At 49.2% G+C, this 20,582-nt stretch overlaps 2 protein-coding genes across 3 annotated transcripts in view; one reads left to right on the forward strand and one right to left on the reverse strand.

Annotated features, from left to right (window-relative positions):
- The window catches only part of LOC119709717 (merlin-like), a 33,520-nt gene extending 25,373 nt beyond the window's left edge, over nucleotides 1-8,147 (forward strand). For both annotated transcript variants that reach the window (XM_038157833.1, XM_038157831.1), the window contains exons 11-19: nucleotides 609-683; nucleotides 1,033-1,146; nucleotides 1,965-2,087; nucleotides 2,585-2,802; nucleotides 3,670-3,772; nucleotides 4,413-4,540; nucleotides 5,077-5,227; nucleotides 5,920-6,129; nucleotides 7,083-8,147. In XM_038157833.1, the coding sequence (XP_038013761.1) occupies nucleotides 609-683; nucleotides 1,033-1,146; nucleotides 1,965-2,087; nucleotides 2,585-2,802; nucleotides 3,670-3,772; nucleotides 4,413-4,540; nucleotides 5,077-5,227; nucleotides 5,920-6,129; nucleotides 7,083-7,118 (1,158 nt within the window). In that variant the 3' untranslated portion in view covers nucleotides 7,119-8,147. The remainder of the gene's footprint in view (nucleotides 1-608; nucleotides 684-1,032; nucleotides 1,147-1,964; nucleotides 2,088-2,584; nucleotides 2,803-3,669; nucleotides 3,773-4,412; nucleotides 4,541-5,076; nucleotides 5,228-5,919; nucleotides 6,130-7,082) is intronic.
- A 6,206-nt stretch (nucleotides 8,148-14,353) lies between these two features.
- On the reverse strand, nucleotides 14,354-15,442 carry LOC119709892 (C-C motif chemokine 3-like). Its single transcript, XM_038158207.1, has 3 exons — nucleotides 15,309-15,442; nucleotides 14,984-15,092; nucleotides 14,354-14,650 (listed from the first exon to the last, which is right to left on the reverse strand). Exons 1-3 carry the CDS (start codon nucleotides 15,379-15,381, stop codon nucleotides 14,557-14,559), a joined length of 276 nt encoding a protein of 91 aa, XP_038014135.1. The 5' UTR covers nucleotides 15,382-15,442; the 3' UTR covers nucleotides 14,354-14,556.
- Nucleotides 15,443-20,582: the final 5,140 nt, after the last annotated feature.

Genomic DNA, 20,582 nt, shown 5'->3' on the forward strand with positions numbered 1-20,582 from the left:
AGGAACAGAAAACAGGGCCTTAAAAAAAAAAAAAAAGGGCCATATTTTGTTCTGCAGCCAAAGAGAGCACAAGGTATGGAGTGAAGCACTGAGCTGGCAGCAGGAAATCCCTGCCTGGCCTCTGGGAGCAGCTTGGGACTGGAACAATGAGGAAGTCTCTAGGACTTTGGCCTGCTGCTCTGAAGAACAAGCCCTTAGGCCCTGGACACATTTGTTTAGCCCTTCAGTTGTTGTTCTGAGAGGTTTGACATTTCCCTGGCTTCGAGGCCAGGTTCTAGGGGTTGCTTCTCGGGGTTGTGCTGTGTCCTGGTCTCCTGATAACCAAGGCTTGTTCCAGAGCTCTGGGGACAGTGCACAGGTGGCATCAGGAAAATCTCCATCCACACTGGCACGGGGGTGGGCCTGGGGGTTTATCCTCCAACACAGCTTGATTCTGTGAACAAAAACAGTTTCACATCACTCTGCCCCTATTTGTGGCATAAATCACTGCTTCCCCAGAGGGAAATGGAGATGAGCTCAAGTTTGCATTGGTTTTAGTAGTTTAAACTTATTTTCCTCCTCACCGTGCTTCCTTTCTTTTTTTTTTTTTTTCCCTTTTGCCTGTGTAGTTAACTATTAAACCCCTTGACAAAAAAGCAGAAGTCTTCAAGTTCTTCTCCTCTCAACTCAAAGTGAACAAACTGGTGAGTGAGCTGCTTTCCTGCTTTAAAGCGGAGCCTGGTGATACTGACTGAGAAATAATGTTTGTAAACAAAATTGAGATCTTGGGATCTCAGCCCAGCTCAGCCTGTGCAATTCAGGAAAATGGGATCAGAGGGAGATGAAGGACAGGAGGAATCTCTCATCTGTTACAAATTTTCCTGAACTGTTGTGTGCCCGGCTGTGAGCCTGTCCTGGGTGCTGATTTTCTTGGAGCTGCCAGCACTTGTGCTGAAGTCAGAGTTGTCCTGTGAGGCCAGTGTGGGCCTCTTTGTCCCTCTGGCAGGGGCACAAATCCATCAAAACCCCATTTGCTTTCCCTTTCCTATCCAGATTTTCCAGTTGTGCATTGGAAACCACGACCTATTTATGAGGAGGAGAAAAGTGGACTCCATAGAGATCCAGCAAATGAAAGCACAAGCCAGGGAAGAAAAAGCTAGGAAAAAGGTAGAATTTTCCTGCTCCTCTGTTGTTGAAGACAGTGATTATTATTGCAGCTCTGCCCTGGCTGCTCCTGTGTTCCATCAGTGTGTGTGTGAGAGGTGAGGAAGTGCAGCAGGATTGAATGGGAGAACATCTCTGGCATCTGAGGAGGTCAGAGGTGTTTGTGTGGAGAGGTGATCCCAAAGATTTGGGGCACGAACCAGATCAATCCAAGGGCTCTCCCAGCAGTCTGAAATAACCCGGAGTGCCTGCCTGAGGAGCTCACTGCTGCAAAGTTCAGGCAGCTCCAGCATCTCTGGTGAGCTGGAGAGCAGCCCCTTCTTCATTTGATGCATTTCACTCAGGCCCGGTGAGATTCTGCTACAATCCCACTGTCACCATCATATTTTCTGAAAAATCTCTTTGCCCAGGGTTCTTCTCCTGGGAAGCTGAGAAACCTCAGAGAAAAAGGAAAACAAAAATTATCTGATTTGCTTCTCCTGTGTTTTGCTGCTTTGGAATGTGTTTGGACATTGTTTACCAACAGGTGCATGTTTGATTGGTTTTGTGTGAATTGTTTTAACTTAATGACCATTCACTGTCAGGCTGTGTCAGGGCTCTGGAAGGAGTCACGAGCTTTTCATTATTACCTTTTAGCCTTCTGTCTGTATCTTTTCTGCATTCTTTAGTATAGTTTAGTAGAGTATTCTTTAATACAACATAATATTATAAAATAATAAATGAGCCCTCTAAGAACATGGAGTCAGATTCATCATTCCTCCCTTCGACGGGGGTCCCTGAAAATACAACATCCCACCAGCTATTGCTCATTCTGCTGCCAGATGGAGAACCAGAGGCTGGCCAGGGAGAAGCAGCTCAGAGAAGAAGCTGAGAGAGCCAAAGAAGAGCTGGAAAGGCGCCTTTTCCAGCTGGAAGATGAAGCCAGGCAGGCCAACGAGGCCCTGGTGAGTGAGCCTGAATATTCTTGTGCTTGATGGGCTTTCTTGGTTTGGAAGCAGGATTTTTTTGACACCAGGAATTGTAGCTCAGACAAGGCTGGAGAGTTTTTGATCGCTGGTGGAAAGGGCACGCAGGAATCCCTGGGAAAACCCTGGTCTGCTGTATTCTGTGAGCCATTCCCTCCCTGTATTTGGCTCACAGTGCTCTCTTCAGGCTAAGAGGGGGGGAAAGGAAACAGTCTTAGAGCTGAAATTGGGAGAAAGAGGCAGCTGAAGGGGCTGGCTTCAGCTTTGTCCAGCTGTAAGATTTTTCTCCTTGCTTTGTAGAGGTGAGACACAGGAAATTCTGGAGCAGAGGAGAAACATTAGACCCTTAAATTGTCTGGTTTTTATTTAAGAAATAATATTTTATCACTCGGTAAAAGGTGTCTTCTGCCTGCCTGCCTGCAGGGGTGATTTTGGAGGTTCTAGACATTGAACTAAGGAAAATTCTTTCTCCTCAGCTCCGATCGCAGGAAGCAGCAGAGCTGCTGGCTGAGAAAGCCCAGATTGCAGAAGAAGAGGCCAAGCTGCTGGCCCAGAATGCTGCAGAGGCCGAGCAGGAGCGCCAGAGGCTGGAGATCACAGCTCTGAAAAGCAAGGAGGAAAAGCGGCTGATGGAGCAGAAGATGCGGGAGGCGGAGCTGATCGCCGTGAAGCTGGTGAAGGAGTCTGACAGGAGGTGGGGTTTGCTTCCCCGGCTCTGTGTGCTCTCCGCTGGGCTGCAGGGAGTGCTGCCTTCCTCAGAGCCAAGCCCAGGAAGGGGGAATTATTCCTGAAGTGACACTTCAGAGGGACTAAGCCTCCTTGTGCCTTGTTTGTTCCACCTGGATGCTGCTGTTGTATTGCAGGTCGAGTTTACAGAGGATCAGATGCAAAACTTGTTTGGCAAGAAAGAGAATGTTTAGCAAGAAAGAGATGTTTAGCAAGAAAGATCCAGAATGCTGAAGCATCTGCTATTTAGTGTTATCAAATGAGCACTGGCTGCCTATCTAAATCTGCTCTTTATACCCTGTGAGATATGAGGCTGTTTTCATTCATTAGTATCCAGTGAATGGGCTCTTGTTTCCCTTTCAGATCTTTAAGAAGTGTAAAACCAGGTAAAGTCATGTGGAATATAAACAGCTCTGAGTGTTTGCGTGTTCCCTGAACATGCAGAGCAGGCCAGTGTTGACAGAGGATTTTTAACCCTGTTATTAAGAAATCCTTCTACTTGTTTTAGGATACTGCCAAGAAGCTTGCCAAAATAAAGAGCAACCTCTCCCCACCTCAGGGAGGATCTCATGGCCTGGTGAGAATCTGTATCAGCAGGTTGTAACTGAGCCCATGGAGATCAGGAGTAGGAAAATCATGGTAATTCAGCCACTTTGTGCAGAACTGTCTCTGTCCTGCTGTGCCCAGTCAGTTCTCCATGTGAGCATCCTCCCACGATCACCTTGGTGTAAAAATAACACAGTGGTGGACTTGTTCTCTGGAAGGTGGTGAGCCCTGAAATCCACGTGTTGGTTGGAAACCATCAGCCATTCCCCTCAGGATGTTTCTCTTGCAGAGCCAAGGAAGCAGAGCACCTGAAACAAGACCTGCACGAAGCGCGGGAGGCCGAACGCAAAGCGAAGCAGAAGCTCTTAGACATAACCAGGCTTAATTATCCTGTAAGTTCTGCTCCACTGGGCACCTCTTCATCCTCAGGGACAGCCAGGCGTTGATGACATTTTTATAGCTCCCATCAGGCAGCCCCCATGGCTGCACCCAGCTGGGGGACAAACTGGTGTGGAGAAGCAGTGTAGCGAGGGTGGAAGCTGGGTTTGTTCAGGGTGGTAAGAAGGGCAAGGCAAGAGTTAAAACCAGAACTGGTGATGCACTTAGGGAGCAGAGGCTGTCTTGCCTTCGTGCCTAACTGGTGGTGCCATTTCAGCCAGGCAGTTTTTGTGGACATGGTTGTGCTGTGTCATCCTGGCACATCCGTCTGTCTTTAGGCAAAGCAGGTGAAGTTGTCCCCAGCACGAAGGCACTGCTGAAGGTCTGTGCCCCAACTCCTTCTTCTGCTCCAGCCCTGCTGAGGCTGGGTTTCCATTCTCTGCTGAAATGGAAGCACTGCAGCCAGGATAAATCTCTGCTCTTGGATCTGTGGGTTGTGGGCTTCAGCTGGGTGCAAGGGAAGAGCTGCAGGAACATCTGCGTGTCTCAGAAACTTAGGAAATAGCTCAACATGGCACTCCTGCAGAACTGAGGAGATAAACCCCAAACCAGTCCATCAGATCTGGCTGACAGTGCTTGTGTTGCCTCTTCCAGCACATGGCCAAGTACCCCCAGTACTCCCCAGGTGACAGCAGAGATGCCAACTTTGACAAAGGATCCATCAAGCTGGATTTGAAGGACATCGACCTCAAGAGACTCTCCTTTGAGATAGAGAGAGAGAGGTATCAGCATGCTTGTGGTGCAAATGGATGAGAAAGGCAATGAAATCTTTGGGAATCACTGTTCATCTTTGAATAATTTGGGATGTGCATGTGGCTGGAGGCCTTTTACTGAGCTGGTGTGGGTGATGTCTGTGTCACACTGGCTTTTCACACAGGGGAAGGGGTTTTTGGTGGCTTCAAGCCATGATAAATCCAGAACCTTCTGTCTTGGGGAGGGACAAAGCACCTTGCTGAACCAACAGCATGTGAGAGGACCGAAGTTTCCCTCTAGTGCTGAAGTGTGGAATTGCTGGGGGCTGATCCATCAGCCATCCCTTAGTCTGGAAGGAGATGCTTGGTGAAAAGTTAGGAAGCAAAAAGGAAAGAAGTGAACCCCCTTGTCACTGGGTCAGGGGAGCCAGGCTGGCATTGCCAGACTTCCTTTTACTTATAAAACATAAGAGGAAACAAAAACCAACTCTCCTCCTTCCACAAACACCTGTTCCTGAGTTAAACTGTGCCACCCTAAACCTTTTGCCCCCAATGTGTGGACTCAGGCTGGACTACTTAGAAAACAGCAGGAAATTTGAAGATCGACTGAAAGAACTGAAGTCTGAAATTCATGCTCTGAAGCTGGAGGAAAAACAGGCTGGGCTTTACAGTCACTGGAATGAAGTCCTGGGCTCCTTGGATCGCTCCTTAGGAAGTGTAAGAACCCCAAATCCCTGCCCCTTTCTCCAGCATGAGCCCCAAAATGGAACAGTGTGGGTGTGCCAAAGGGAGCTGCTCTATTCCAGTCCAGGCCTTCACTACCCTTGATGATAAAATATTAGAAGCATGAGCCCTTTTAGAGGAAAATTCATGTCAAAACAAAATCTTAAGGCCTTTTCCCTGCACTGAATACCAGGACCATCAGCAAAAAATAATAATCTCATTTTATGATTATGAAATCACAATCAGGGTTTAAGGTCTTGGAGCAAATGAAATGGTTGTGACTAACACATTTAAATGTGGTTTCTTACAGTTTGCTTCACATTCTCATTCATGTGCTTTGTGGTTGCTGAAAGTCATAAAAGCCTTGGTGTTTTTGGTTTTTTTTTTTTTGAAGGCAATGAGGAACTAGACCCAGATTTTTTGTCATAAGTTGCTTGTTATTTAAATAAACTCTTTGGCTTCTTCCTGCAGCAGGGCAGGAATAGGGCTGGCTTTGTCTGCAGGTTGTTCCTCATGTAGCAAAAATGGCTCTGAGTCAATGGTTTTTTAGAGACAGAAGGGAGGCTTGAAAAATGATGAGAAAAGATAGCCTTTATTTTCTGACTACTCATCTGATGTTCTTTTTGGCTTAATGAGTGCTGATATAGAGAGGGCATTAAATTTCCATGTGCTCTGTTCTTTTAAAGGCCCCATCATGGATGAAAACCTTCGAAACTGGAGATGCAGTGGATGTAAATCTTCAAAGACCTTTCCCCGCTTACTTGTTAAACACTGCAAGCAGCTGGCCCTGCACCAACAAAATTCAGCACATGGTGCCAGTGGAAAAGTCATCTTCCCAAGCCAATTCCCTGGCTGCCAACAGTGTGGGCACAGGAACCAGAAAACAGATTATAAAGGTAAATCAGATTCGTAAGTAAATTCCTAAATGTTGGCTAAAAGTTGAGAGTTCAGAGAGGGTGGCTGCCTGCAGGGACCTGGTTTGTCCTGCTCTGCCCCAGCCTCACAGCTGACAAGGCTTTTGCAGGATTTTGGAGCCCCTGGTGCTGGCTCATCATTTGGGAATGTTTATAACTCGAGGCTGCCTGTTTTTTCTCACTTCTGATCTAAGCTGGAGTGCAAAGCTGTAAGCCTTGGTAAATGAAGCAGAGATGTCTGTACACAGTAGGAGGATCTGTGTTCAATTTTGTTTGTACCAGCCAGACTTGGAAATGAGAAATGTGCTCCCAGGTATAGAGAGCTTAAAACATACTGTGCCTGTCTCCTGCTTTTAAAAGGCAGGGAGGAAGAGACCAATAAATCCCCAGGCTCCCAACAGCTCAGTTCCCTTCCATGTGCTCCCTGTCAGAGAGGCCTGAAGAGCAATGAGCTGGGTGTCAGGAGAAAACAAGCTGCTTTAAAATGTCACTGGGCTGGAGAATGAGGAGGAGCTGGAAGGAAATGTGGTCTGGAACAGTGGGAAGGAGATCAGCTGTCTGTAGGCAATGTTAATTGGGTGAGGTATTGGGAATGGGGAAAGCCTGATGGATTTGCTGTGGTTTATCTGAACAAAACTGGAGGGGTTGAGGATCAATTAAAAGCTCCTGAATACAACATCCAATACCTCCTTCAGGGTTGGTGTGCTTAGAACTAAAGGACACAGCTGAGTGCAGCAGCAGCTGAGGGAGCAGCTCTTTCTGAGCCAACAGAAGCAACTTGTAAACTCAGGGGTGAGGCAAATTAGTTTAAAGAAGGAAGAAAAACTATTGGAGAGTATCTTACAAAAGGCTCCAGAGTTGGAGGAGAGGAAGACCCAGACCAAAGGGAGTTACTTTCAGCCAGCACTAATTCTTGCTCTTTGATTTGCCTGCAGGTTCAGCAGCATGACTCGGATGTGATCTACATTTGAAGCCCCTCATTTCCTTGCCAGCCTGGTGGGACTGGTGGCCTCTTTGCCTCTGTGGGGACACTTGGGCAGCTCTGGCTGCTGCCAGGTGTGAGAGACAAGGCACTGGGGATCCAGAGCTGCCATCCAGCTCCCAGGCAGGTGCCATCAGCTGGGAGTGCCACAAGTGCCCCCAGTTTGGCTGGGAGCAGGGCAAAGCCAGAGGAAATGTTGTTTACTGCCTGTGCACTTTGGAAAGAACACTTCACACTTTGCAAAACCCTTCCTCCCCCAGGTGTTTCACACACTTGGAGCTCTGCTGCTGGAGGAAGGATGTGAGGCAGCAAGTGCCCAGGAGGTGTTTGGGATGAGAAAACAGAACACAAGCTTGGGGTTTATCTCCACAACAGACTAATTATGTTTTTGGTCCAGTCCCTGGGACATGACTCCCACAGAGCTGCTTGACGTTTTAGTATTTGCCTGCCAAGTATTTTCCTTCTCCTCCCCAAACATTTCTTGGTTCACTTAATTGATTTGCATTTCTCTGTGAGAAATCTCAGCTTTTAATTCCAGATGCAGAAGTGGACATCTTCAAGTACCTCCCATTCCTGGGGGGATCCTTTGTTTGGAATGCAAAGCTTCTGTTCTTCCAGTCCCTGACCAGATCAAGCATTTTCTGCTCGAGCAAACTTTGCATACATTAACTGCCTACCCACGTCTGTGCAGCACAGCTCCCAAATTAGACAAAGACAAAAGATGCTGTTGGTGTCTGCTAAAGTGGGACTTGTTTCTGGTGGAGAGGTGCATGCAGCAAAGTGCCTGCCTCATTAGTAAAACCCACTCGCATTTTCTGGTTTTGTGTGTGTTCAAGTGTCTGCTTCTCCGTAAATCTTCACTCTGAGGACTTCTGGGGAAGCAGACAACATCCAGCTGCAGCTAAAGCAGGAGCCCAGCTGAACTTGTGACATGTGGTGTAAAAATGAATGGTAATGTTGTTAAATGTCTTGTTCTAAAAGCTAAGATTAAAGAAAAAAAAAACAGGTTCAACAAAAAGCTTCAATTTCCACTTGCTTCGAAGGGAGTGTTGTGTCAATATTCCTCCAGCGTTAACAAGGCAGGTTTGGAGAACAAACACCCAAATCTCCTCTGTACACATCTGCAGCAGGCTGAGCTGTACACAGGGGGATGGCAGCTGCCTGTGGAGAGGGACAGGAGTGCTCTGCAGGGCTGCCCCGGCTGCTCCCAGCCCTGGGAGCACTTGCTGCCTCGCCTGGGTGGCTTGGGCTGTGTTCATTCTCTCCCAGCTCAATCTGGCACGAAATGCTTGCAGAATATTGGCTGTTACACACAATTCCTGAGCTGTCTGCAGGAGCCTGGTGTGTGAGAGGGAGAAGCTGTCAGAAATGCCAGAATGATGAGGCAGATGCTGTCATGGTCCCAAGGCTGGGGAGGGGGCATGGGCCAGGATTTGGGACAGTGAACCATCTCCCTTATTAGCCAGGAAATGCTGCAGCAGCTTTGAATGTGACATTCTCGGATTTGAGGGTGGGGAGAAATACTGGGATTCCCCTGGTTCTTCTTTTCCTGTTCCCTCTTTTCTTTGTGGCATGTGCCTTACCACAGCCAAGGGAGCTTGTCCCCTCATCCTTCACACGTGCTGGGCCTTCCTTCTGCTCCTGGGTCTGAGCTGTGGAGTGGGGCCCAGAGGAGGAGACCTGCTCCATGTGCACCTCTGATTTATTCCTTTGGACTTGGTCCTGTAAATCCCAGTGAAGAAAAGGACAAGGTCACACTCCTGCCAGCACAAATGCCAAACCTGCCTTTACATGCTGCTCTCAGCCTGCTGTGTCCTTGCTGGGCATTGCTCCTGTGCAGCACCTCGTTCCTGCAGGCTGGGATGGTGTTTGAGCTCTGAGGTGGGCCAGGAGGAGCTGGGATCTCCTGTGAGGCTTTTAGATAGGCAAGGAGGAGCTGGGAACTGCTGTGAGGCTTTTAGATGGGCCAGGAGGAGCTGGGAACTGCTGTGAGGCTTTTAGATGGAGAAAGAGGAGCTGGGATGTGCTGTGAACCTTTAGATGAAGAAAGGGGAGCTGAGATCTCATGTGAACCTTTCAGATGTGTTAGGAGGATCTGAAATCTTCTGTGAAATTTTTAGATGGGTCAGGAGGATCTGGAATCTGCTGGGAAGCTTTCAGATGGGTCAGGAGGACCTAGGATCTGCTGTGAGCCTTTTAGGTGGAGAAAGAGGAGCTGGGAACTGCTGTGAGCCTTTTAGATGGGGCAGGAGGAGCTGAGATCTGCTGTGAATTTTCAGATGTGTCAGGAGGAGCTGGAATCTCCTGTGAACCTTTTAGATGGGTCAGAAGGAGCTGGGATCAGCTTTAGGAAGGCTCAGCCACACATGGAGTCAGGTGTGCTGTGCCCTCACAGGGAGGCTGCTGCAAAGAGGAGTGCCAGCAGGGTGTTAATTTGCTTAAACCCTGAGTAAATATTTGCAGCAATTAAACTCTGTAAGTCGGTGCTTCTGCTGCTCACACTCACCTGCAGTATTGACCACAGGATCTGAGACTGTGCTTCAGCTGAGGGATCTCTGAGGAGCCCGAGCCCTGATTTCCCCCAAGAAGAGAAGACAGATCCACTTTCTCATCAGCGACTGCAGGATTTGTCACCCTGAGCAGTGAGTGAGGTATTTCTCAGCTGCCTGCTGAGGAGCTGGGGAGCAGCAGGCAGCAGATGGTGCTGCAATGCTGCTCTGCAACAGCTTGGGAAGAGCTGGCTGGGAAATCCTTGGGAATCTCTGCCCAGCCCTGTGTTCCCACACCAGCAGGCACTCGCTCCTGTTCTTTTCCTGGAGTTTAACCTGACATCATTTTTGACAGGGGTTCAAAATCTGGGAGTGCTGTGCTCTGGGAAGGGATTATTGCATGAGCAGCTCGGTCCTGTGCAGCTCCCCAGATTGCAAAAAAATCCCCTAATGCTTCTGACACCTCATTGTCATTGTCAGCCTGTGGAAATGGCCTGGGTGGATTTCACCCCTGACTGCCAGGAGTGTGTGGGACCCCACAGCTCTGGTGTGCTATGTGATATTTTTATTAATGCTGCTTGAAACAAGTGGGGATTTGTTAAATTTGCAGAGCGTGGAAGAATTGTGGTGTGCAGTGCAAAGAGGGTGAGAGAGGCCTGAGAATGGGCCACAGGGGTCACTGAACAATTTCATCCTTTGTTTTCCTGCTGGAAAGGACATGGTGTTCCGATCTCAAACAGCAAAAAAAAAAAAAAAAAAAAGGGAGAAAAAATCCTGCAGCAGTGAGGACGTGCTGGGAGATCACCTGGGGAGAGGGGAAGTCTGTTCCTAGAGGACACAGTGAGTGGAAGTTGTGTTTCCCTAGCTCTGCTTGCTCTGTTTCTCTGAAAAACCACGTGCTCTAACCCCAAGGGCCTCTCCCTTCCCTCAGAAGCCCTTGGATGGGGAACTGTGCAGATGGGAAGCTCCTCAGGGTGCCCCCGAGCTGTGGAGGGCAGCAAATGTTCAATCCTTGGAGACAGCACATCCTCTGCTGGGACTTACCTCTCAAAAACCAGATTATTTTCACCTCCTGGATGATCCAGGGTTGACCTGGCCCTGGAATTTGGGCACCACCACACACGTGGCTGAGCCCTGACTCATCCTGACCCTTTCCTGCCCGTGCTGCTGCCCTGGAGCCAGTTACCAGCAGCAGGATGAGTTCACATCTTGCCTGTTGCAGAATCACAGCCAGAGCAAATTCCTTCCTCTTTCTCCATGCAGACATCCCTGTGTCTGGCTTGTTCTTCTGCTCGTGCCCTCTGAGCCACCAAGGTCTGCTGCCTCTTGTGCCCAAGGTGTTTGCTGGAGGTTGTGTCCTTCCCAGAGCATCCCTGCCACTTGTGCCCCAGCCTCAGGAGTGTGCGTGGAGCTCCGGGCTGGCACCTGTAATTTGTCATTGTCCCCTGAGCTCCCAGCCTGCTGCTCTTGGTGATGGGGACACAGTCCTGCTGTGGGGACAGCTGTGGTGAGTCCTTGCTTGCAAAATCACCATTTTCACTCAGCTCTATGGGCAAAAGGGAGGCCCAGATGCAAAACTTGCCAGTGTTTTGTTATTTCTGGTTCTCTGCACTGTCTGGGCTTGTCCCCACCTTCCTGCAAGGCATTTTTGGGGGTAGCAGGGTCAGCTCTTTGGAGGGACACAGGGGAGCCCACCCTGTGGCTGTGCTGGGGCATTTAGCCCAGGGTAGAAAGCAGCTTTCACACCAAAAAGCACTTTGAATCAGGAGTGATGCCTCTCCTGGGAGGAGGAGGAGGCTTTGTCATGCTGAATTACACCGAGCAGGGTCCAGGCACGGAGGCTGCAGGAAAAAAGTGGCTCTGAAAAGGATGGGAAAGGACTGATGGTTGCCATTACTCCCGGCTTGGTCCTAAAAGCAAAGCAAAGGTTTCACAGCTGTCCTGCTGGGGAATTCACAGAAGGAAAATTCAGGAGAGAGGGTCCAGAGAGACAGCTTTGGCTGGCATTTGGGAGTGGAGGGATGCTGTGGGTGCTGGGATTCACAGATCAGGGGGGACAGAAGTCATTCTCCCTAAACTGTGAGTCAGTCCCACATCCTGTGGTTGAAAAGGAAAGGGATCCAAGCAGACCCCAAGATTAGTCTTGTCCTTGTTAATTCGAAAGAGAAATTCCAGAGAAAGAGGAAGTGGACAGAAAAAGCCTGAAAATTGAAAATAGTGCTATAAAAGTCTTTCAGCTCAGCAGGGATGTGGCCCAGGAAGCTCTGAGGGACTTGGTCAGGGAGAGGATGTGGAGGAAACTGAAAGGAGAGAAATAAAGAAATAGAAACCCCTGATGATCCCAGAGGAGATTTGATGTCCTGAAGTACTGCAGTGATGGTGACACGTCCCAAGGCCAGTGAGATGGGATGGGCACACACAGGGAATGTGGAGAGTGAAAGGTTGGAACCACAAAATTAATCCAGCCCTGGGGAGCAACAAGGGGTCAGCTTAGGAAATGGGGGTGTCTGCACCCAGGCTGCCTCAGCTCTGCTCCCTCAGGGCACAGAACGAGGGGTGTTAGAGGTGGGAGTGTCCAAAAAGGATATTATGGAGGAAATTGGGCAGAAGTGCTGTTATTCTGCTGCTCCAGACTGAAGGGATGAGATGAGCAGTTTCAGAGTGAGGCAGCTCACACCAAAATCACCTCCAGGCTTGCAGGGGAACAAGTGAAGCTGGTCCTGGGAAGGAGTTTCCTGGTTTGCTGGTGGTTGGACAGCCTTGGAGAGCATTGGATTTGATAGCCACGCTGCTTTGAGGGACACCCTGGGCTCTGAAAGGCTTCTGGGGATTGGCCCTCGTGAAGACAGGGCAGCTCACCTGGGAAGGAATCTCAGCTGCAGGATGGGCTGTGGAACGTGCTGGTGATGATGCCTTGAGAAGGCTGACCCAGAGCAGAGTTAAAGAATAAAGCAGGGATTTATTCAAAGCATCTCCTCCATGGATGCACCTTGGGCAGCCCAAGAGCCCAGCCAGGGCTGCACCCAAGATGAACCAAAATGGTCCCAAAATGCACGACAGGTCACGGTGTCTCTCCCTTGGATCAGTTCTGCTCCATTTCCATATTTGGGTTCATTGTCTAGTTATAGATTTAGATTATGCTTGTTTTCCTCTCTTCTATTCACTCTTGTTTATGCTCTTGGGCTGAGATTTGGATCATTTGTCCTTGGTCCCCAGCTAGAGAAGGAATTGCTTTGTCTCTCTACTCTGTGCAGAGAGCTCACCATCCCATAATGTGAGTCCCAGACCCACACACTAAAGCAGCACAGAATCTGAAAAATATAAGAGCTGAAACCTGAGCCATCAGTGGGACTGGTGTCCATGGGAGCAGTGCTTGGTTTTTGCCTTGGGTCAGAACCTGCATGAGAACCTCACACTGTCCCCGTGCAAGCCTGGATCCTCTCTGTTGGTTTCCAGCCTGTCCTCACACCAGCAGTGCCCCTGCACCTCCTTCCAACCCCTGGTGCCTTCACATGGAGCAGTCCCTCATTTTTCAACCCCATCCTTTTGCATTTAACTCTTAACGTCAGTCCTGTGACGTGTGCCAAGGGCTTTTCCCTGCCCCAGCCCTTCCCAGCTCCCAAGCTGGAGTGCCTGTTCCCGTTATCCCTGTCCCCACCAGCAGGATCCTCCTCTGCACCGCTGCCTTGGATCCCTCCTCCACCCCTCAAGGTCGTTAGAATCCTTTTGTGTGATGTCCTGGCCTGCTCCAGATTGATGATCCCATCTCGTTTTGCCTCGTCAGCACATTTCCTCTGCCTTCTCCTGCTTTGTGTGCCAAGGTCATCAATGCAAATGTCAAGCAGGATATTTTTTGAGGCAGAAACTCAAGGAACTGTGTGGGTAAGCCCCTGTGAGTGTGACGCAGCCCCTTCCAGCTGAAGCAATTACCATGCCCCTTTCAGGCAGCTCTTGACCAAATTTACTTTTCACATGCCAGTCACATCTTCTCTGCCTTTGCTCATAATTTACTATCTGGCCTTAATTCAAGAGTCTTCCTGAAGCCCAGATGAGTGAGATCTACTGCATTTCCTTCAGCACAAATACCTCTGAACTTACAAAAGGCAGCTATTAGGTGTGGTATTTCAAATATGTCAGGATAATAAGTTCACACAAAAATAGTTTCCATTATATCAATGTGCCTGTAGATGAAGAGTTGCTTGGCACAGAAATTTGGGTCTGCTGTGCCCATGTCCTGTGTCCTGTTTGCTGGGTGACAGCCTGGCTGGTGGTGTCACCAGTGGTGTGGGACAATGGAGCTGGGGAAGGATCTGCAGCTCAATTTTATTATTTTTTTAGCTATTTGCTGGTGGGTTCAGCATGGGAATAATGTTGATGTGTTAGCTGTTCCTAAGGGGTGTTTTCCTTCACCAAGGACTCAGGAGCTGCTGTGAGGGGGCAGAGTCAGGCCAGGTGATCCAAGCTGACCAAAGGATATTCCATCCCACAGAAAATCATACCCCAGCTCTCCTGTGGCACCACAGGTACTTCCAGAACATTCCCCAAACACTGGCAGCCCCAGGTGAGACACAGGTGTCACCTGTGGGGGTAAACTGGGTGGCACCAGAGCTGGATCCAGGCTGGGGATCAGCAAACCCAGGGATCCTCATGGTCCCTTCTCCCACCTTGGTGCAAGGAGGCATCAAAACTGATCCTTCATTAACAGACACGTGGGTATGATTGAAATGACCTTTATTTTAGTGTATTATTCTGACACAGTTTAAATAATTTTTAGAATTATTTAAAAATAATGCTTAGAAAAACAATATTTAGTTTAACTTAAATAAGTTAAATAAAATAATTTTCTCCGTTGAAGAAGGCTGGGGGTCAAATCCTCTCTGTTGTGCCCGAGGCTGGAAGCTGTGCAGGGGTGGGATTGTGGCTCTCAGCAGGGAAGGTTCAGTTTTCCAGGCTCTGGAAGTGCTTCAGGAGCTCCTGCACCCATGCTGCCTTTGGATCTGCACACAGCTGCTTCTTCTTGTGGGTGACAACACTGCCAGGACAAAACCTGCCTTGAGCTGCTGGCCCGGGGCAGCGGCACCCTGAGTGTCACATGTGTGTCCCCAGGTCCCCCTGGAACCCCCCAGAGCTGGCACTGCTGGTACTCACATCACACCCACGTGTGTCCCCAGGTCCCCCTGGCACCCCTGGCACCCCCAGAGGTGGCACTGCTGGTACTCACATCACACCCATGTGTGTCCCCAGGTCCCCCTGGCACCCCTGGCACCCCCAGAGCTGGCACTGCTGGTACTCACATCACACCCATGTGTCCCCAGGTCCCCCTGGCACCCCTGGCACCCCCAGAGGTGGCACTGCTGGTACTCACATCACGCCCGGCTGGCTGCAGGAGCTGCTGGTGACGAAGACGGAGCTGACGCGGCGCCGAGGGATGGGCTGCCTCTGGTAGCTGAAGCAGCAGGTGCTGGGGACACCATCTGTGAGGGCACAAGACACACACATGGCCCTGGTGAGAGCCCAGCACGGCCTCTGCCCCCTCCAGGGATTTCCACATCCCCTGGCAGAACACCCTCCAGGCAACCCCCAGCTCCAAACCTGCATCCCCCCAGTGTGACACAGACCCCCCAGCCCTCCCCAGAGCCACCCTGGCAGGGCTGGGACTCTCCAGGAGGACACAGCCATGCTGGACTCACCGAGGTGACCCTCAGCTGTGAAGCAGGTGGCCAGGAGGAGCAGAGTGGCCAGGGTGGCTGCCAGGACCTTCATGGTGCTGTGGGCTGCGGGCTCTGTGAGAGGAGCTGGAGCTGGAGCTGGGGAGGCTGCAGGACTCTTGCTGTGGCCCTGGGGCCGTGCTCCCCTTTTATCCCCATCCCAGGGGCGGGTGCAGGGTTTCAAAGAAGGAAGGTGAGGGCATCATACTGGGAAAATTATGTCAGGACCACCCATTTTTGCTGAGCTGGAAAAGGAAACGAAACTGCAGAAGGGGAAGCGCTGACCATGAGGCTGCAGCTTCCAAGATGCTCCTTGGGTGCCTGGTGCTCCCAAACTGTGTCAGGGCTCTGCAGCAGCTCTGGGGGTGCTGGCAGAAAAGCCCTGCCAGGAGACAGATGCCAACCTCTCCCTGGGTTTGCCACAAATTCTACCATGGGGATCCAGAGTGAGATCCAGAACCACTGCACACGCATTCATCCCCACTGATAACACCAGCTCCTGCTTGGACAGGGAAAATCATGAGGGAATGAGCTTGTGTCGAGCTAGAAGTCACTGTGGGTCTTACATTTGTCCCTTTTTGTTGGTGGTTGGCCAAAAGAACAATTTCCTTACTGGAAAGGCTGCAGAGACACGGAGTCCCTGCAGGTGCAGGTGCAGGGCCTGGCTCTGGTGCCCTGATCCAGGCCAGCAGCCTGCCCTGCCACCCTCCCTTGTCCCCTGGCTGAATTTACACCTCTCTAAGGTTTAATTTTTGGCAGCAGCTGACCCTTTCCTCCCTTTCCTCTGACTGAATTTACACTGAAGAGTTTCAGTTTTGGCTGCAGCCTCTCAGCGCTGAAGTTGTTGCAATAACTGCTTGCCCACTTCTTCCCAAGCAGGATCATTTAATCCAATTTAATCTCTCCTGATTTAGCCCAAAAAGCAGAGACTCCCATGGCAGGACACAGCATTAAGGGTTGGAGCCAGAGGGAGGAGAGGATCCTGCTGGTACCCACTGGGATCAGCTCATTGCACATAAAATCTCCAGGAAACTGCAGAGTGACTGAAAAAGGGCAGCATTTGCAATTCCAGAGGGTAATTCCCAAACACCCCCTCTGCTGCACACCCAGACATAGTGAGCTGCCAAAATCACTCCTTCCTCCATTTTTTTTTTTGCTTTTTCCAGCCTTTTCCTGGTGCTGCCAGAGAGGGTTTGCAGTTACCAGGCAAAGCCCAGCTTCCCCTGGCCTTGCTGCTGACCCTGCCTGGGGGATGACTAATTCCTGACTGATTCAAGGGAAAAGTCCAATGCCCAAAATGCTGAGCCATGGCACTGCCTGTTCTTGTCCAGCAAAGCTTCCCCAGCCACCAGGTCGTGCCTGGTGTGAGCAGGACAGGGAATGGCTGCAAATCATCTCCTGGAGCTGCTCTGCAGGAGCTGGGCAGGGCTGATCTGGCCTTGGGCTGCTGGAAGAACAGATCCAGCTGTTCCAGCTCTTTCTCCAGCTCCCAATTTTCAGCTCTTTCTGTTTCAGTCATTCTGTGCATGGGGCTACAAATGAATAAATAAATAAATTAATAAATCCTTTGGATTTACCAATAACCATTTGTGGTGTTTGAGGAAGGCTTGGGAAATTCACCTGCTGTAGAGGCTCCTGCTTGTCACATGTCCCTGGGTACACAAAGGCAGAAGGAAGGGACTCAATTCCCCAGAGTAATGCAGATCTGCATGAGTTTATTCTGTTTTTCTGCCCTGCTGATTGCAGAGACACCAAGAGGTTTCTCCAGAGCTCAGAGCACCCTCTGTGTGCGCAGGAGTCCCAAGTTCAGGGCCAGCCAGTGGAATTTTTTTGTGTTTTCGTGACCCTCTCTGCCTGTAAACCCCACATCCCACAGAGATTTCCCCACAGCTCTGCCCTCCAGCCCCCCCTGGAATTCTGGCCCCTCTCCTGCCTCACCAGGGCCAGCTTGGTTTGTGCATGGCTATCGATGATATTTTTGCCCCTGACAAGGGGAGAGAATGATGCATCTGACTCCATCTTATTAGAAGGCTAATTAATTACTTTATTATGCTCTATTATTCTATACTCTATTATACTATATTACATTACATCTAAACTGAATCTGCCAAGCACCCAGCTGCACTCCACTGCACTGAATCTCGTGACTGTCCCAACAGTCCTGACACACACACACACACACACCTGGCCCTGACAGGCCAAGGGAACAAAACACCAACACTTTGGGTCAGCAATGTCCATATTGCATTCTACAAACAAAACACCATCACTTTGGCTGAATAATCTCCATATTGCATTCTACTTTGGCACAAACACAGGCGCAGCAAATAAGAATTGTTTTTCCTTTCCCTGAGATTCAGAGAATGTGAAACCCAGAAATATTCTTGGGAAGAATTGTGCCTTGCTTTTCTCTGTGAAGAGAAGTGTGGTGGGACAGACAGGATGGAGGAAGCCAGGAATTGCTGTCTGGGTCAACCACAGGAAAAAGATCCTGAGCTATCCAAAGCCTGGCTGGGATTTTTTTCTGGAGAGAGCAGCCCTGAGCCAGGGATGAGCTGAGCTTGGCTTGGTGGGTGCCCAAACAGAGGGAAAAGGGGCAGCATGGGCAAGAGAGCAGCACTGGGGTCCAACAAACACCAGGAGCATGGTGAGGAACATCCCCCAGCCAGAAAAGCCTGGAAACTGAGATCAGGGCACTGTGGGCACTGCAGTTTCCAGAGGATGAACTGTCATCCGGCAGGAACCACAGAAAACCTCACAATTAATAGATTATTTCTGATGGAAAAAGCAAAAATATTTCCTCTTTGCTGCAGAAGTGACTGGCCAAGCTTTCAGTTCTCCATTCAGCTGAGGGCCGGATGGGACTTCTTACTGGATGCTGATGAAATACTTTCCATTGTGACTGGAATCGAGGATATTACAGAGAATTGCACAAAAGGGCAGCTCAGCAAGAGCAGGCAGTTGGTGTTTAATTCTGTTTAAGGAATTAGATATCAGGAACTGATATAAAGGGAGAGTAAAGAAATGACTTGTGGTTTTATTTCTCCTGTCGTGGAAGATCTCTGTGAGCAGGTGACGTTTGAATCCAGCAGAGGAACAAGAATTTGGAGGGGAGGAAACAGAGGGAAAGAGAAACTTCAGCTTTACAAATGCAAATTTGAAAAACTAAAGAAAGAAAAAGCCCATTATTTAGGGAGGGGAGTAAAGAGCCAAAGATGCCACTTCTTTTTCGGCTTGTCTGCTTATGGTTGAGTGCTCAATATCACCAAAATATTGTGCACCCAGGAGAGAAAAGGGAAAAGAGAACAAAAAATAAATAAGGAATAAATAAGGAAGGAAGAGGCAAATAATAAAGAGAACAAATAATAAATAAGTAATATTAAATAAGGGATAAATAAGGAAGGAAGAGGCAGTTGAGGCAGGTGCAGCCAAAACAAAAAGGCTGCAAAGATTCCCATAAATTGCTCCTGACCAGGCTGTGGCTCAGGACCAGACAAACTCACATGGGGTGGCAGAGCAAACGTGGCACTGGTCTCACAAAATCTGATGATTTTGGCACTACTTTGCATGAGTGTCCCAAAGAAAAGGAGGGGATCAGGTCTGAAACCCCCTCACCCCCTGGGGCTGTGCAGAGGGATCACCCCTGACTGAGGGCAGGACAAGGGGGAGCAGCAGGGACAGTGTGGGGCCAGAGCAGACCCCAAATTTGCTCTGTCCCAGGGTGAGGAACCTCTCCCTTAGGGCTCTTATCCCAGAAATAAGAGATAAGAGGGGAATCACAGAATATCCTTGAGCTGGAAGGGATCCACAAGGATCGTCAAGTCATCCCTCGCTGAGGCAGAGGGATGCTCTGGGCACCCCTTTTGGGAGAGCACCAAGGGATCAAAGCAATCTCTGCCTTCCCCAAGGCAGGAACCCACAGCAGGAAGAAATGAAAGTCACTGCCAGCACCTCGGTCCCGTGCAAGGGCAGAGGAAGCCACTGGGGTTGTGCAACATCCCCCTGGGAAGCGACACTCATTGATAAAAACGCTGCAAAGGGCTCCTGTGGCTCGGGGCTCTGAGGAGAGCACGGGGCAGCCTCATGAGCTGGCCCTGACCCTGGTGTGTGGGGTTTTGTGGGAATAATTCTGCTTTCACAGCAGAGTTCCTACAGCAGGCCCCGCTGATGGATCTGCAACTCAAATGTCCAAATGTTCCTTCCCTCCCTGTGGGTCCTGTGGAAAGACCCCTGCCACCCTCATATTTTCTGAAAAATCCCCTTGCCCAGGATTCTTCTCCTGGGAAGCCGAGAAGCCTCAGAGAGAAAGGAAAACAATATTATCTCATTTGTTTCTCCTGTGTTTTTCTGCTTTGGAACGTGGTTTTGAGACTGTTTATCCAACATGTGAATTGTTTTTTACCAATCACAGTCAGGCTGTGTTGGGACTCTGGAAGGAGTCATGAGTTTTCACTGTTATCTTTCAGCCTTCTGTCTGGATCCTTCCTCCATTCTTCAGTATAGTTTAGTATAGCATTCTTTAATTTAAGATAATATCATAAAATAATAAATTAGCCTTCTAAGAACACGGAGTCAGATTCATCACTCCTCCCTTTGATGGGGGTCTCAGAAAATACCACAGACCCCCAGCCCAGGACAGGTTTTCTGTGGTCCTGCATCAGAGTGGCTTTAGCACCAGACTGAGGGGAAGAATGGTAAGGGAAAGAGCAACCTCTCCCAGGCAGGAGGCTGCAGCACACCTGGCATTCCAGAAAATCCCCCTTAAATTAATTAAAATAATTAAATTAATTAAATAATTATTAAACATTTCTGTGCTGGCAAGCGCTGACCCCCCAAAAGAACACTGCATTTAACCTGAGGCCGTAAAGAAAGCTTCCAAAATTGAATGACAGAACTGAGAATTATGGGTGTGTAGTTTGAATAGAAGTGTGTAATATCACATAGTAAAAATCCTAGAGTTTTAAGTTTTAGAATATAGTAATATATATAAAACAAAATAGAAGTTTTGAGGCAAAGGCTAGTCCTTATTCTTCTTCACCTTCTTCTTCAAAGGTTTGAGTGGTACTGTATAATTAAATTAGATAATCCTCCTTGTGGGCCACAAGTAATTCGTTATTAAGTTAAAAGTAAAAATAATTTAAGTGTCATTTCTTAATTAGACAGCTTGTCCTTAAAAAGCCTTGTAGAGAGAGAGATACAGCTCCATTTTTAGTTTATTTTTAACTCTCCATTTAGCTTATTTTTAGTGCTGTAGAA

This window comes from Motacilla alba, chromosome 19, assembly GCF_015832195.1.
Source record: "Motacilla alba alba isolate MOTALB_02 chromosome 19, Motacilla_alba_V1.0_pri, whole genome shotgun sequence".
In the NCBI taxonomy this organism is placed as follows: domain Eukaryota; kingdom Metazoa; phylum Chordata; class Aves; order Passeriformes; family Motacillidae; genus Motacilla; species Motacilla alba.

Bases quoted from the DNA above. Each gene is read 5' to 3' on its own strand.
- LOC119709892 (XM_038158207.1), bottom strand. From the start codon at position 15,381: ATGAAGGTCCTGGCAGCCACCCTGGCCACTCTGCTCCTCCTGGCCACC. The intron at 15,093-15,308 runs GTGAGTCCAGCA...GTGCCCTCACAG, and splicing joins CACAGCTGAGGGTCACCTCG to ATGGTGTCCCCAGCACCTGC. The intron at 14,651-14,983 runs GTGAGTACCAGC...TTGTCCTGGCAG, and splicing joins TGCAGCCAGCCGGGCGTGAT to TGTTGTCACCCACAAGAAGA.